Source organism: Ceratotherium simum, chromosome 26 (assembly GCF_057802395.1).
Source record: "Ceratotherium simum simum isolate JZ-2026a chromosome 26, ASM5780239v1, whole genome shotgun sequence".
Taxonomy (NCBI): Eukaryota; Metazoa; Chordata; class Mammalia; order Perissodactyla; family Rhinocerotidae; genus Ceratotherium; species Ceratotherium simum.
Window position 1 is genome coordinate 2,386,890 of NC_141925.1, and position 14,644 is coordinate 2,401,533.

The window sequence follows — 14,644 nt, forward strand, 5'->3', positions numbered from 1 at the left end:
GACCCACTTTCCTGCCTTCTCCCAGCCTGTACCTGTAGGAGGAAACCACTCCAGTGGGGACCTAATACTGCCTGACTGTGGTGTGGAGTCTCCTTGAATCTCACAGAGAATCTCATCTTAGGCAGGAATGCCATCAGCCTCCCCTCCACTAGGCATGTAAAGGGGCCACTGCCGATGGAGGGGCCCACTCTAAGAGCAGTCCCAGGGCTGCCTGGATCCTGACCCTCTTACCTTTCTCTGCCAGGCACCCTCAACTCCCCTCCTTCATGTCTCTGTCCCCTATGCTGCAGCACTTTCCTATTAGCGACTATGAAATGGACACCTCTCCATCTTCTGCCTGCCCCCCCAGGTTTGTTGTCCTTCCAGCTACCCTCTGAGATTTCTCTGCCCCTGCGGGGTTTGCATTAGTTGTCTATTCTTGTTACCTCCAATGATGTTGGGCCCTGCTGTGTGCATCACTCCTCCCAGCCAGCATCCCCTTCTGTATCTATCCCTCACCGTCCCCGTCCATGCACACCTGCCCAGCCTTGCCCAGGCCCATTGCTCCATGTGCCACATCTTCCGTCTCCTGTGCTTCATCCCTCTGCCCAGGTGCCTACCTGATGCCTCCTGGACGTCATCACGTCACCAGCATGTACAAAAGTGAACACTCCCTCCTCCCTAGTCCCCGCTCCCAAATCCTCACTTCTAGAGACTGTTCCCCCGGTAAATACCTACTGGGCCCCTCCACGTGCCTCGCCCTGTGCTATGTGGCCCAGGGTCAGCACAGCAACTTGGCCCTCCTTTAGAGCACCTTCGCTAACGACAAAGACGAAGCCGATCGTTAAGCGATCACAAGTGCCACCATCTCCCCAGCTGTCCACACCACAAGCCTGCGTGTCACCCGAGGTCCCTCTGCAGACCCCACCCAACCCATCCCCCAGGGGGGCGGAGGCGGGCTGTCGAGGGGCGGGCCCTGAGCTCTGGGCTCGGGATTGGGTAGTCCGGACGGAAGGGGCGGTCTTCTAGCACGGAAGGGGCGAGACCTTCCGGTGGCGGCAAATTGTGAGGAGCCGCTGCCACTTTCATGCTACCTGCCGGCTGCTCGCGCCGGTGAGGCCAGCGTGGCGGAGGGAGTGGGGGCGGGAGGGGGCGCGGCCCGAGGCTGGTGGGGTGCTGACCGCCGGTGCGTACTTCCCAGGCTGTTGGCCGAACTGCGTGACGCCCTGGACGCCTGCGCCGAGCGACAGCGGCAGTTGGAGCGGAGCCTGCGCGTCTCCCGGCGGCTGCTGCGGGTCTGGTACGCGGACCCCGGAACCCCTGGCCAGGCCTCCCTTGGCCCTCAGACCCCGCTCGGAGCCTGGGGCCGGGAGGCCGCGCCCAGCGCCCGCTTCCGAGTTGCGGGTCGTCGGTGCGCCGCCCTTTCCCTACAAGCCCTGAGGCTGGGGTTGGCTCTGAGCCCAGACGGCCCCGTGGGGTGTTGGGCCCGGGCCCTGCCTCCTGGCCGAGCCACGGCTGCCCCGTGTCTTCGCAGGGAACCAGCCGAGCCTCCGGCTCCCGAGCCAACCCCAGGACCAAAAACTAATGAAGAGGCGGGGTCTCCAGGTAAACCTCCACCACCACCTTTGCCAGTCGCTGCCCTGGCCTGTCTTCTGGCACGCATGGGGAGGGACCCCTCTTGGGGGATAGTGGCGGGGGGGGGGGGGGGGGGGGCACTCCATAACTCTTGGCTTTTGCAGCACGCACACCCAGCCCCCAAGACCTCAAAGAGCTGGAGCTTCTGACCCAGGCACTGGAGAAGGCTGTACAAGTGCGAAAAGGCCTCTCTAAGACTGGAGAAAGAGACAGGGCCTCCAGCCTGAAGTCTGGGTCCGTTGCCTCTCCTGCCACCACAGCCTCTGCCCCACTCCACACCTCAGGCCGGGGTGGCAGCCAAGCATCAGAGACAAAACCCCCCAGGGGCATTCGCCGGACCACCGTGCCTGCCAAGGGCTTCCCTGAGCACAGGCTTCTGTCAGTGGGGGATCGGACCTGTATGGGGAGAGGGGCCCGAGCTGCCAAGCCTGGACCAGGCCTCAGGGACCAACAAATAGCCCCATCAGCTGCTTCTCAGTCCCCAGAAGCTTTCACACTCAAGGAGAAGGGGTAGGTTTCCCAGACCCTCTCTGCAGGAACTGCTGTCTCTACGTGATCAGACCCTGGCCAGCAACAGGAGTCTGGGATTTCTAGTGATGGGGAAGGCAGGGCATTGAACTGCATGTAGGCTAGGGGAGCCCCAGGTGCCACCCCATGAGGCCCATGCCCAGAAGCTGGCAGAATGGAACAGCTGGCTGTGAGGGTGCTGGTCTGGTGTGCTGGGGCCTGTCCCTCTTTCCTCCCTGGCTGTGCAGTGCCCTATATTCTTATCCACCCAGCCTGGGGCTCCAGATAGGCCCTGAGGGCCTGTGCTCTGCTCATGGTGCCCTCTCTTCTCTCTGGTAGGGCAAACCTAGACTGGGCTGGCTCCCACAGTCACTCTGGAAGCCCTCTTCAGGGGGAGGGGGTGAAGCGTCATCCCTGATTGGGCTCTGAGCAGGGAGCGGGACCTGCAGCCCCTATGTGAGGCAAGGCTGCTCTGAGCCCTGGCTTCCCTCACAGGATTCTGCTGCAGCTGCCCATGGCCTTCAGGAAGGCGGCTTCCCAGAACTCCCGGTGAGGCTGAGTCTTGCACCTGGGAGGGGCAGAGGGGAGACCAGGGGAGGGTGGAGAGCAGCTCGGGGCCATGTTGGTAAGACTTCCAGCAGGTCCCTCTGCTTTCTTTGCTGGGTGGGGATACTCTCCAGGTTAAGAGAGTCTGCCCAGCTAGGACTGCCATAGTCACCTTCGATTCAGTGCCCTTTGAGGCCCCCAGCTCAGCCACTCATAAACTGCTAGAACTTGAGCAAAGCAGTTGGTGTCTCCGAGTCCCAAATTGTCTTCCCTGTGGAGGTGACGATCACAGTACCGGCTTTGCAGAGGTGTTATGAGGGTTAAATGAGGTGGTGCCTTTCAAGCCAGCACCCAGAGGTCTTACCAGTCGTCCCACCTACCAGTCACCTGCCCCTCTCCCCTTCTTTCTTGAAGTTTCTCCTGGTATTTCCCAGAGTGGGTCAGCTCTGTCCCCTTTTCATGGACAGTGTCCTCTGGGTTCCCCAAGGCCCCTGCAGGCCGCCTCCTGGCATTCAGCAGAGCCAGACACCCCAAGCTGGGGCTGCTACCCTGGCTGGTCCTTGCCCACCTCCAGAGGCCCAGCCCGGCTGGCTGGAATAACCGTACCCCTCTCTGGTTCCCGGGGTACCTGTCTGTGCATCCCAGCCTGTGGGCCCAGCTCAGCTCTACAGAGACCGGTGACTCCATGGATGCCGCTATCACCGCCAAAACCCAGTTCCTCCACAAAATGCAGACAACCGAATCCTTGCTGGGCTTGTGGGAGCCTGGGGGAGGGAAGGTAAGGGGAGGTTCTGGCTCTAAACTTGGTGAGTTTGAGGAGCAGCTCCCAGACCCTGTCCTTGTGGGGAGGGGAGGGGAGGATCCTGGCTACAGGGGAGTTTCCCTGACCCGTGTCCAGTCAGGCTGGCCTGGCTCCGGGCTCAGTGCTGCAGAGGTGGAGAGAGAGGTGGGGCGCCTGCGGAAGGCCTGCTCACTGCTGAGACTGCGCATGGGGGAAGAGCTCACAGCAGGTCAGTGGGCCCTTATGCTGGTCTTGCCTCAGGATGGGGAGGGCTGGGCTCCAGGAGGGCTTCAGGACCAGCATGGACCCAGCCTGTACTCCCTGACTCTTGCGTAGACCCCAAGGACTGGATGCAGGAGTACCGCTGCCTGCTTACCCTGGAGGGGCTGCAGGCCATTGCAGGACAGTGTCTCCACAGGCTGCAGGAGCTGCATGCAGGTGAGACCCCGACCCTACCCCTACTCACACCTGTGCTGAAGTCTGGTTGGGGGTCAAGGTCCTCTAGCCACAGGGCAGTGTTGGGACTTTAACAGCAACCCCGGAGCAGAGGCAGGCAGGCCCTTCCCTGTGTCACCCCACTTCATCCTGAGTTCTAACCAGCTGTCCTTGTGGGACCAGCTGAGACGGCCCCCCCACCCCATACCTCCTGCTGACACACAACTGTATCACTTTGAGTAGTTTGCTTAATTATCTAGTTATTGAAAAAGCGGCATGTGAGAATCAGGTACTGGCAGATGACTCGCCTGATATTGCAGGAGATGGTTGTTTTTCGACAATAGGGTTTTGTCTAGGAGACAAAGGCAGGCTTTACACCCCCTTGAAGGCAAGTGAGGAGAAGGTGCCTGGCCACCGCCTCATGAGGCCACATCCCCTGTCCTCACAGCAGTGATGGGACAGCAGCTGGTGCCATGGCCTGAGGGGAGACTCCCCAGTGCCCCATCGTTCTGTGGAGGAGGAACAGACACCATCTGGAGCCCCCAGTTGCTTCTCTATTCCAGCACCCAGGAGCTGCAGACCCTGGCGTCCCTCAGGCTGTGGGTAGCCATGCTGGACCAGCAGATCCACCTGGAAAAGGTACTTCCAGAGTAGGGGTGGGGAGTGGGTGGCGGGTGCCAGGGGAGCTGTGGGCCTTGGGGAGGACTCCAGGTCTGGAGCCTCATGAGGGCTCAGCCTTAAGATCCTGTCTACACTCTCACCTAGGATCCCCAGGGAGGATGGGAGCCTCTAGGCTTGTGCACGTGCTGGACACAGCACCAGTGGGGGCAGCAGGAGAGAGCATGGGCCTTTGGGAGGAGGGAGGGACTGGAGCATGGAGCCTCGAAGCCTGCCCTGGAATTGCCCCACCCCTGGGCCCACCTGTGGGGCCCTTGGACCCGCCACCTGGGATTGGGACCCCCTGAGACCTTGGCCTTGCACTGCTCCCCCAGGTCCTGATGGCTGAACTCCTCCCCCTGGTGAGCACACAGAAGCCTCGGGGGCCACGCTGGCTGGCACTGTGCCGTGCTGTGCACAGCCTGCTCTGTGAAGGAGGTGAGCATTTCCTCACCATCCTGCGAGACACACCTGCTAACTGAGCCCTTCGCATGGCCAGCCCCCCCAGCCCCACTCCTAGGGCTCAGGACCCTGGGGCGAGGGTGAGCTGGTCCTGACCCTGAGCCTGTCGGGAGAGCTCCACTCTCCCTGGTCAGGGTTAAGTAAATGCGTATAGAGGAGATTTTCACTTCTGCAGTGGGCCTGGGGACCCAGAGATGCCTGTACCCTTCTGGGAAAGCAGGTTTCTGAGGTGGGATGGGGATGGCCCCCTGGCTCTTCCTGAGGAATCTAGGGCCCTTCTCACAGCTGCTAAACCTGCTGGTCAAGGCTTGGCTCAGCCTGGCTTTCCACAGGCTCAGGAAGATCAGAGGCCTATGGGGGGCTTTTCTTAGCTACCTCTGTTTTCTCTCGCTTTAGACTTAAAAGCCACTGTGTGACATTAAAACTACTTTAGAAAGTATATATATTTAAGTCGTATCACATCTCTCCTGGCATCCATGCCCACCACCTCCTCCTGGGCCATTGCTGGGGCTGGTGTGGGTCCCCCAGCTGAGCTTGCGCCAGAGAACAGGCCCATCCCCCCTCAGCCGTGACCCCTCACCTGCTCTACTATCACCTCTTCCAAGGTTCCTGCCTCCCCTGCTGAAGGAGAATCAATTGCTTTGTGGAAGGCAAGAAAGTATAGAGGTCAAGGTCATGGCCTCTGGGTTTACACCAGTCAGATTTGGGTTTACACCATGACTTGTTTGCTGCTGTGGCACTTTCAGAAAGATTCTTAAGGGCTCTGAGCCTCAATTCCCAGTATTGTCCCTCCTGTCATACTGGGGGTACTGGTTATTACCCCTGGGGCTGGGGTGAAGATGAACGAGATGTATGAAGATGAAGAAGATGTTGAGCCCGAGGCCTGCGCGGAGCACAGCCAGCGACGCACCCTGGGCCAGATCCAGGCAGGGTCCGCACAGTGAGAAGGTGATGGGCCATGGCAGCGGCGCTGGCCATCAGGGCGATGATGCCAAATGGCAGCATGCAGCCCAGCCACAAGCCCCGTGTGCCACCAGTGGCCAAGAGGAGTGCGTGCAGGGTCCCCCTGGAGGTGGGGGAGGGCAGCGGCTATGCTGGGTTCTGGTGAGGGCTGGGAGGCTGTGACGTTCTTTAAACGAATCTTTCCTGAGCACCTTTATGGACGAAGCACAATCCTCAGAGCTGGGGCACTGGCCCTTTGTGTGCACAGGAAATAACACCAGCCTCTGCCTCAAGGGACCCAGGCCTAGGAGGCAGGTAGCTCCTGGAGAAGGCCAGGTCTGACAGCCAGGTGAAGTGTTGCATGTATGGGGGGTGAACTGGGTGGTGTTGAGGCAGCTTCGTGGTGAATCCAGGCCCCTGGCAGGAGGCCCTGCTTGTAAAGGGCTCCACAGTCCAGTAGGCCAGAAACCTTCGACTTGGAGTCCTGGGTCTTGAATGCTGCTGGGACCAGATGACAGACCAAAGTAGGAAATGAAAAGCCAGGGTCCTCATTGCACTGAGGGGCCTCCAGGGAGTGGAACAGCTCCATCCACTGCCCAGGGCAGGAACCACAGGAAAGGGGGAGCCTGGGGGACAACCACCCACCTCCTGGTCACCCACTGCTGCCTCCAGAGCTTATGCCTAGGTGCTCAGGTCTCAAGGAACCCTTAATCCCCAGAGTGAATTCCACCAACACCCTGTTGCCACCGCAGAATCAGTTTTTGTAGCAGGTAGTCTTCACCAGTTATTTCATCCACCGGGTCACTTGTTATTGTGCACCTTCCCTACTGGACCTTTGCCCCACAAGGGCAGTGGTTCTATCCACCTTGATCCCTAGCCAGGCCCGGATGGGCACCCAAAGGTTGTTGACTCAGTGACCCACCTATCTGGTGCCAGTCCTGGGCACTGGTGGTGTCCTGTGGCCACTGCAGACGCCTGGGCCTTTGGCAGGGAGGTGCTGTGGATAGCTTGAGGGGGAAGCTCTGGGAAGGACCCAACACACGGAGCCCACAGCAGGAAAGGGAGAACCCCTCCAGATTAGCGCCCGCCCACCCCGATTCCGCGCCAAACCAGGAGGTGGTGGCGAACTCCTCTCCCCGGCGTCACCGCATCCCGGGCCAATCCGCTCTGACGTGGCCGGTGAGGACCGGAGTTGGGGCTGCGCGGGCGCCCCACACCCACCCCGAGCGCGGCATGAGCGCGCCTGAGCCCCCGCCCGCGGCGCCTGCCGAGCCCCCCGCGCCCCCCGAGCCTCCCGGGGCCCTGCGCGCGCTGCTCTTGGCCACCGGCGGTGTGGGGAGCTCGTGGCCGCGCTGCGTCTTGCCATTCGGCGGCGTCGCCCTGCTGGCCGGTGCCGCCTCCACGACCATCACCTTCTCGCTGCGCGGACCCCGCCTGGACCTGGCCCAGGGCGCGTCGCTGGCCGCGCTCGGCGTGGGCCTCGGGCTCCTGGCCGCCGCCTTCCTGTGCTGGCGCGCTCGGCGGCAGCGGAGGGCCGCGCGCGGCGGGCAGCGGAAGCCAGGGACGCCCTGAGCTCGCATGCGAGCCCCCCTCACCAGCGAGGTCACGGCGAGCTGGGCGCCTCCTCCCTCCAGACCTCACCCAGGCCGGCGAGCGCAGTGCGGCGCGCGGGTCGCGGAAACCCCCTCCCCAGGTTCCCTCCCCAAACCGTTCCTTTCCTAATCCTTAGGAAGCACGGGCGGAGGGGGCTACGAGTCATTTCCCTCCCCTCCCCCGACTCGGCTCTGCTCCTCTCGCATCCCCTCCGCCCAATGTTGCTTTTCAGCGTTTCGCTTGGCGCGCAGAGCTGGTCGCGACTGCAGAGCGGGCCTGGCTGAGCGCGGGGCGGGCGGGAGTCTGCGCGGCACGGAACCCTGCCGTGCACGGTGCAGGGCGGCGGCGGGCCCCGAACTCGCGGTGGCCACCCTCCTGGGGCGAGGCGCAGCCTGCTTTGTCCCTCTCCCCCAGCCATCTGTCTTCCCCGCTGGGTTGGAAGCCCCTCGAGGCATAATAGGCGCTCAATAAATGTTTGCGCGATCCGTGAACAAGTGTGGCTTGCAAGCGTCTGGCGGGGGCAGTAGGCCCTGGGCTAGGCCAGAGTATTTGATCAGTCGGCCTTTTAGGGGAAAGACCTCAGCTCTCTGAGGCCTGGGACTGTCAGGCCCCCTCTGTCCCTTCTCCCTCAGATAGGTTCCCTGCATGCCCCAAAACCAGCGACTGTCACTCTGAGTGGGGCTGGGCGTAGAGGGACTGCAGGGGCAGGAGGAATTACAGGTGGGGGCTGGGAGGCGGAGCCTCTTCTAAGGTGCCAGGAGGGGGCATGGCCAGCAGAGAGGTGGTAAGTGTGAGAGGCCACAGTCGGGCTGGGGTCAGGTGATGAGTCCACAAAGAGCAATGAGCCTGGGCTGGGGGCTGGGAGGAAGGCCCTCCCTGACACCCAGCACACCATCTGCCAGGGCTGCCCTGGGGGCCAGAAGAGAATGTGTGCAGAAGGCCATTCCAGGGAAGAGAGACCAGGCTGCCTGCAGCCTCCTCCCTGGGGAGCTAACTGGTGGTGTAGCAACCCTCTGGGCCCGGGCTCCCTGCCTGCTGACCCCAGTGAACGCTTGCAGCAGGCTGAGCCCCAGGGGCCTCCTTCCACCTACACCAGAAGGGGGGGGGGGGGGTGCTGCTCCTGCTTTCCTCCCTTCTGGCAAGAGTCCTGAAGTCCAGACAGCCAGGGTTCCCTGGACACTTGTCTCAGGCCCTGTGGAACCCGTGTTGTGCCTGGGCGTTTCTCCCTATTGTGGCCAGCTGGTCACCTTCTTGCTTCTAATAGTCCCAGAAGGACCTGTTGCAGCCCCCACCCTCCCACCAGGGCTCCTCTCATCCCAGGTGGGGTTTGAGGCTGATGACCAGAAGTACCTTGAAGAGGATGGTTGGGAAGGTGCTGTTTCTGAACTTGACCCATCCCAGAGCAGAACATGCACCCTGCCAGCTCCCTCATTATGCACAGCTGTTTGTTATAAGGGACATGTTCTCCATTGGGAAGTTGAGGGATGGGGCCCCATGGTGCCTGATCGGTGGGGCAGGAGGGACCCACAGCCTTCCTGCCGCTGCCAGAGGTGAAGGGAGAGGCCAGCAGCCCTTCTGGGCCTCCTGGCTCAGTCTTGTCACAGTCTTCCATCATCCCATCAGTTCCTCCATCCTGGACCCCTGCATTTGTGCACATCAGGCCTGGGGAAGGGCCTGACCAGAGGGCGTCAGCACCCTGTCTTCCTGCTGCTCCTCCTCCAAGGTCAAGCCCTTCTGCTTGTCCTCTCCTCGCTCCATTTCCCCTGGGAGGCCCCTCCTCTCCTAAACAGCACAAAGGTTCTGCCTCTCTCCATCCTCTTCTTATCAGTCCTTGCAGCCTCGCTGGGCTGGCCGGGCCAAGGGTGGCAGCTCCGCCTACACAGATACACCACGTGGTGTCCTTCCCCGGCTGCAAGGCCTCGCCTGGGGTCAGCCCTCCCGTCTGAAACTTCAGGCCTCAGCACTGCTCCCACGCGGATTGTGTGCCTGAGTTCCCTGCCCGCTCTGCATGGGGCAAACCCTTCCTAGGATGCTTGGTCCCCTCCATCAAGGACCTAAAGCTCTGTCCAGAGTGATTCCTGCCTCTCTTGGCCGGGGCAACTCTCAGCTGTAGCTGCCCCATCCCCAGCTGCTGCCCAGGCTACCCAGCTGGGCTTCTATTTCCCTACCCAAACCTGCTGGTATGTGAGCCAGGCTCTGGGGTTCTGACACTCAGCAATCTGTGACCAGGCCCTCCCCATGGATCAAACCCCACTCCCTATCATTCCCCATGGGTCCTCAACAGCTGACCAAACCCCTGAACCCCAAGAGGCTCGGACACCTAGTGGGCTATACCCACCCACTCACCTCCCACACACACATGAACAGCTCACACTTCCTCCCTGCCAGCTCTGAAGGCTAGGACCATCATGGTGATGCAACTACACTCAGAGACCCAGGGATGCTTTGGGACAAGAGTTTTGTCTGATCCGGGTTGGGGACACCAGCCTCATCCCTTAGTCAGGACAGTCCTGGGCAGGGGGCCGGGGGCAGTCCTTTCTGAACACAAGGCAGGAAGGACTCAAGTCTGTTGAGCCCCTGGTTACATCCAACACCTATGCAGCTAATCAGATCCCCCTGACAACTTTGCAAAGTTGAATAACAGGCATCTGGCCAATGAGGAAACTGAGGCTCCAGCAGGTTAAGGAATCTGAACCACACAGCTGGAAATTGGAGCAGCTTGGATTAAAAGTCAGATCTGGCCCCAATCCTGGGTTCTTTCTACTAGAGCAGACTGCTGCCTTGGGGACACCCCTGGGCTCCCCCTGCCCTGGGTGTGCCTTGTAGAGACTGAAGGCAGCATCCGGGTTCCAATGCTCAGATCCAGGGCCCAGCCTGCCTAAAGGGCCTGGGGGAAGAGGTGGCCAGACTCCTGCCCAGCACGTGGCACAGCCCCAGGAGCAGTCAAGGCCTGGCTGCGGGCTGGGGACCCTAATGGGTCGTCCCCCACGGGCTGCGTGGCTAAGCGGCCCCCTCCAGACCCCTCCTGCCAGCGAATTCCTGGCTCCCCGGCCCCTCCCCAGGCTCCCGGGCCTCCCAGCCCTCTCCCCCGCTGGCCCAGCCAGTGTCTGAATCTGCTTCTGATTCCGCCTCTGCCGACGAGGCCCCCTCCCCTCCCTTCCCTCCTTCCCGGCCCGAGCAGCCCCGCCCCCGGCTGGGCCCAGGCTTGCGCCTGCTGCGCCCCCCACCCCCTCCTGGCACAGTTCGCCCGCCCTCGCTGCAGCTGGGAGGAGGCTGCGGCCCCGGAGCCCCAGGCCCCGCCCGCCCTCGGCCCTTCCCGGGAGGCTGGGAGACCTGCTCGACCCGGCCCTCGGTGGGTGAGTGGGAGCGGCGGGTGGCGGGTGGGGCCTCCGCGGGCGGAGGCGCCGGGAGCTGGGGCGACGCCTGTCATCGCTCCAGGCCCAGCGGGAGGACGCGGCAATATCTCCGCTGCTGCGCTCGGCCCGGGACGTGCCTGTGGCTGCTCCCACCTCTGGGCCCCGGCTGGGGCCGCCGTGGGGGCTCTGGTTGCTCGGCATTGCGAGCCGGCGGGCAGAGCCTCGGACCCAGGCTCTCTGTCCCTGAGGGCAGCGGCGTGGGGCCCCGGCCGGCTGGCTGACCCACGGTGATTCCGGCCATGCCCAGCTGGCCCTGGGGGCTGCTGCTGACCGCAGGCACGCTCTCGGCCGCGCTCAGCCCGGGGCCGCCGGCGCCCGCCGACCCCTGCCATGACCAGGGGGGCGCGCCCCGCAGCTGTGTGCCCGGCCTGGTGAACGCGGCCTTGGGGCGCGAGGTGCTGGCGTCCAGCACGTGCGGGCGGCCGGCCACGCGGGTCTGCGACGCCTCGGACCCGCGGCGGGCACACCCTGCTGCCCTCCTGACCTCCGCAGGGGGCACTGCAAACCCTGTGTGCTGGCGTTCGGAGTCGCTGAGGAAGGCGCCCCTGAACGTGACCCTCACAGTGCCCCTGGGCAAAGCTTTTGAGCTGGTGTTTGTGAGCTTGCGCTTCTGCTCGGCACCCCCTGCCTCTGTGGCCCTGCTCAAGTCGCAGGACCACGGCCGCACCTGGGCCCCGTTGGGCTTCTTCTCCTCCCGCTGTGGCCCGGACTACGGCCGCCTGCCTGCCCCTGCCAATGGCCCAGCTGGCCCCGGGCCTGAAGCTCTTTGCTTCCCTGAGCCCCAGGCCCAGTCTGATGGTGGTGGCCTTCTGGCCTTCAGTGTGCAGGATGGCAGCCCGCCAGGCCTGGATCTGGACAGCAGCCCAGTGCTCCAAGACTGGGTGACTGCCACGGACATTCGAGTAGTGCTCACAAGGCCTGCTATGCTGGAGGACACCAGGGACTCTGAGGCCATGGTCCCTTACTCTTACTCAGCCACTGAGCTCCAGGTGGGGGGTCGCTGCAAGTGCAATGGGCATGCCTCCAGGTGCCTGCTGGACACCCAGGGCCTCCTGATCTGCGACTGCCGACATGGAACCGAGGGCCCTGACTGCAGCCGCTGCAAGCCCTTCTACTGTGACAGGCCATGGCAGCGGGCCACTGCCCGGGAAGCCCACGCCTGCTTTGGTGAGGCCTGGAGGGTGGCCTGGGGATCTTGGACATGGCCAGCCTGGCCCTGACCCATCCCTCCCTGCAGCTTGCTCCTGCAATGGCCATGCCCGCCGCTGCCGCTTCAACATGGAGCTGTACCGACTGTCCGGCCGCCGCAGTGGCGGTGTCTGCCTCAACTGCCGGCACAATACCGCTGGCCGCCACTGCCATTACTGCCGGGAGGGCTTCTATCGAGACCCAGGCCGTGCCTTGAGTGATCGCCGTGCTTGCAGGGGTGAGCCGGCCACCAGCCACCTGCACACCCTCACCCTTGGGTTTCCCACATCCCCAGATGGGCTTCTGATCATCCCACCTCTGTCCTCAGCCTGTGACTGTCACCCTGTTGGTGCCGCTGGCAAAACCTGCAACCAGACGACAGGGCAGTGTCCCTGCAAGGACGGTGTCACTGGCCTCACCTGCAACCGCTGTGCCCCTGGCTTCCAGCAGAGCCGCTCTCCGGTGGCACCCTGCGTGAGTGAGTGACCCTGCCCTGGTTAGGCCACCTCAGCCGAGGCCACCCCAGCTCCCTGCTGCTGCCTGCTGTCCCCTGAGCCCTGTTCCCCTCAAACGCAGGCCATTCTCCCACCTTCTCCGCAGAGACCCCTGTCCCTGGACCCACTGAGGAGAGCAGCCCTGTGGAGCCCCAAGGTGAGTGGACACAGTACAGTCCCAGACTGGCATGTCCATGGGAGGAGGAGGAGAGGGTAGAGGAAGGAGGTGGGGTGTGTGTCAGCCTCCGGCCCTGCCCCCGCAGACTGCGACTCACACTGCAAACCGGCCCGAGGCAGCTACCGCATCAGCCTGAAGAAGTTCTGCAGGAAGGACTACGGTAGGCCGCCCTCAGGCTTCCTGCTCCCACTTTCTCACCTTGCTCTCCCCACTTGCCTTTTGGATACCCTGACCCTTGCTGGTCCCCAAGGCCATCCCTCAGGTCCCCCACTGTCGCTGGCCCCGCCCTATCAGCCCCCGGTGTCCTCTCTGTGCCCCCCGTGCGGTGTGTCCTCTCTGTGTCCCTGCTCAGCACTCCCCGCCCCCCCACTGCGGGACCCTGTGCTCCTCCGCGCGACCGCCTCCTCCTGGCCCCGCCCCTCCTGACTCCGCCCCCGTCTCGCCCTCCCGGCAGCGGTGCAGGTGGCGGTGGGCGCGCGCGGCGAGGCGCGCGGCTCGTGGATGCGCTTCCCGGTGGCCGTGCTCGCCGTGTTCCGGAGCGGCGAGGAGCGCGCGCGGCGCGGGAGCAGCGCGCTGTGGGTGCCCGCGCGGGACGCGGCCTGCGGCTGCCCGCGCCTACTACCGGGACGCCGCTACCTGCTGCTGGGGGGCGGGCCGGGGGCAGCGGCAGGAGACCTTGGGGGCCGGGGGCCCGGGCTCAGCGCCGCCCGCGGGAGTCTCGTGCTGCCCTGGCGGGACGCGTGGACGCGGCGTCTTCGGAGGCTGCAGCGGCGAGAGCGACGGGGGCGCTGCGGGGCTGCCTGAGTTCGCAGGCCGGGCGGGGTCCGGGCGGGGTGTTGCTCCCACATCAAGGCGCACGTTCATCCAGTGCATTCGCCTGTCGAGGAGTCTTTGCTCGCGTCGCGCGTCTCGCCATCTAGGCCCCCGCCCCGACCCTGTCAGGTGCCTCCCCCGGTGCCTCGCGCCTGTGCCCAGTTGGGGTGTGACAGACGCAGCGACGCCCCGACAGAGAGGGATGTGATAGCCCCAAAGAGCTGCTTCGAGGCTACCTTGGGCAACTGTCATGCCAAAGAACTCCTTGGTCTCCCCCCCCTCGCGCTATCTGCCCCCTCCAAGGGGCACAGTGATCCCCCCCGGAAGGCTGTGAACTCTCTTGTGGGGCTGAACACTTCGGTGCTCTGCGAACACCGCAAGGGCCACTGTGACTCTACCCCCACAGACTCTGTGAGAGCGCTCTGACTCCCCAAGAGGCACTGTGGCCACCACAGACACCTGTGGACCCCTATGGGGCTCAGTGACACTGGCTCCCCCGCCCCCTGCCAGGACTCGCGGAGGGCGGTGTGACTCCTCCCCCAGCAAGGACGGCGGCCTCTGGTCCCCATCTGTCCCGCCTGTCACCTCTGCCTGCCCTGTTTGCCGGTTGGGCGTCCGTGTCCCGTTCCTGCTGCGTCTCTGCCTGTGTTCGGCCTTTTTCTTGGCCTGCTGTGTCCCTGTCTCTTGTCTCTGTCCGGCTGTCTCTCTCAGCCTCGGCCTCAGGGTTCCTCTGCTCTGGTCCCGCCCCAAGGACCCCCTGTGCCCCTTCTCCGCCGGCTCAGAACCGACATCGTGCCCACGCGGACGCGCGTTCTCAGGCCTACGCGTAACCCGGCGGGGCAGCGGCGACTCCGGCGAGCAGCCCTCCCAGCTCCGGATGCCCCCGGCCCGGCCCTCGGCGGGGCCCCGCAGCCCTCTGCTCGCTCCACTCGAGCCCAGAAGGGCCGCGCGCGAACCCCCACCCCTCCTCGCCCAGACCGGTCCCGGGCCGGCGCATGCTCCCGCCGTCCCGCCGCGG

At 63.9% G+C, this 14,644-nt stretch overlaps 2 protein-coding genes across 3 annotated transcripts; both read left to right on the forward strand.

Moving 5' to 3' along the window:
• Positions 1-1,008: 1,008 nt before the first annotated feature.
• TEDC2 (tubulin epsilon and delta complex 2) lies at positions 1,009-5,443 on the forward strand. 2 transcript variants are annotated; one of them, XM_087449458.1, is made up of 10 exons: positions 1,009-1,092; positions 1,181-1,279; positions 1,514-1,584; positions 1,719-2,124; positions 2,617-2,670; positions 3,313-3,445; positions 3,566-3,677; positions 3,785-3,886; positions 4,332-4,522; positions 4,876-5,443. In XM_087449458.1, the coding sequence occupies exons 1-10, from the start codon at positions 1,067-1,069 to the stop codon at positions 5,020-5,022; spliced, it is 1,341 nt and encodes a 446-aa protein (XP_087305584.1). In that variant the 5' UTR covers positions 1,009-1,066; the 3' UTR covers positions 5,023-5,443. The 2 variants fall into 2 exon arrangements, with proteins under 2 accessions (XP_087305584.1, XP_087305585.1); XM_087449459.1 differs by having other exon boundaries at positions 4,335-4,522.
• Positions 5,444-8,681: 3,238 nt separating this feature from the next.
• NTN3 (netrin 3) lies at positions 8,682-14,597 on the forward strand. The gene is made up of 6 exons (XM_004438160.3): positions 8,682-12,120; positions 12,191-12,379; positions 12,470-12,619; positions 12,742-12,792; positions 12,899-12,973; positions 13,268-14,597. The coding sequence occupies exons 1-6, from the start codon at positions 11,193-11,195 to the stop codon at positions 13,615-13,617; spliced, it is 1,743 nt and encodes a 580-aa protein (XP_004438217.1). The 5' UTR covers positions 8,682-11,192; the 3' UTR covers positions 13,618-14,597.
• Positions 14,598-14,644: the final 47 nt, after the last annotated feature.

Bases quoted from the DNA above. Each gene is read 5' to 3' on its own strand.
- TEDC2 (XM_087449458.1), top strand. From the start codon at position 1,067: ATGCTACCTGCCGGCTGCTCGCGCCG. The intron at 1,093-1,180 runs GTGAGGCCAGCG...CGTACTTCCCAG, and splicing joins CCTGCCGGCTGCTCGCGCCG to GCTGTTGGCCGAACTGCGTG. The intron at 1,280-1,513 runs GTACGCGGACCC...GTGTCTTCGCAG, and splicing joins CGGCGGCTGCTGCGGGTCTG to GGAACCAGCCGAGCCTCCGG.
- NTN3 (XM_004438160.3), top strand. From the start codon at position 11,193: ATGCCCAGCTGGCCCTGGGGGCTGCTGCTGACCGCAGGCACGCTCTCG. The intron at 12,380-12,469 runs GTGAGCCGGCCA...CTCTGTCCTCAG, and splicing joins TGATCGCCGTGCTTGCAGGG to CCTGTGACTGTCACCCTGTT. The intron at 12,620-12,741 runs GTGAGTGACCCT...CCTTCTCCGCAG, and splicing joins TCCGGTGGCACCCTGCGTGA to AGACCCCTGTCCCTGGACCC.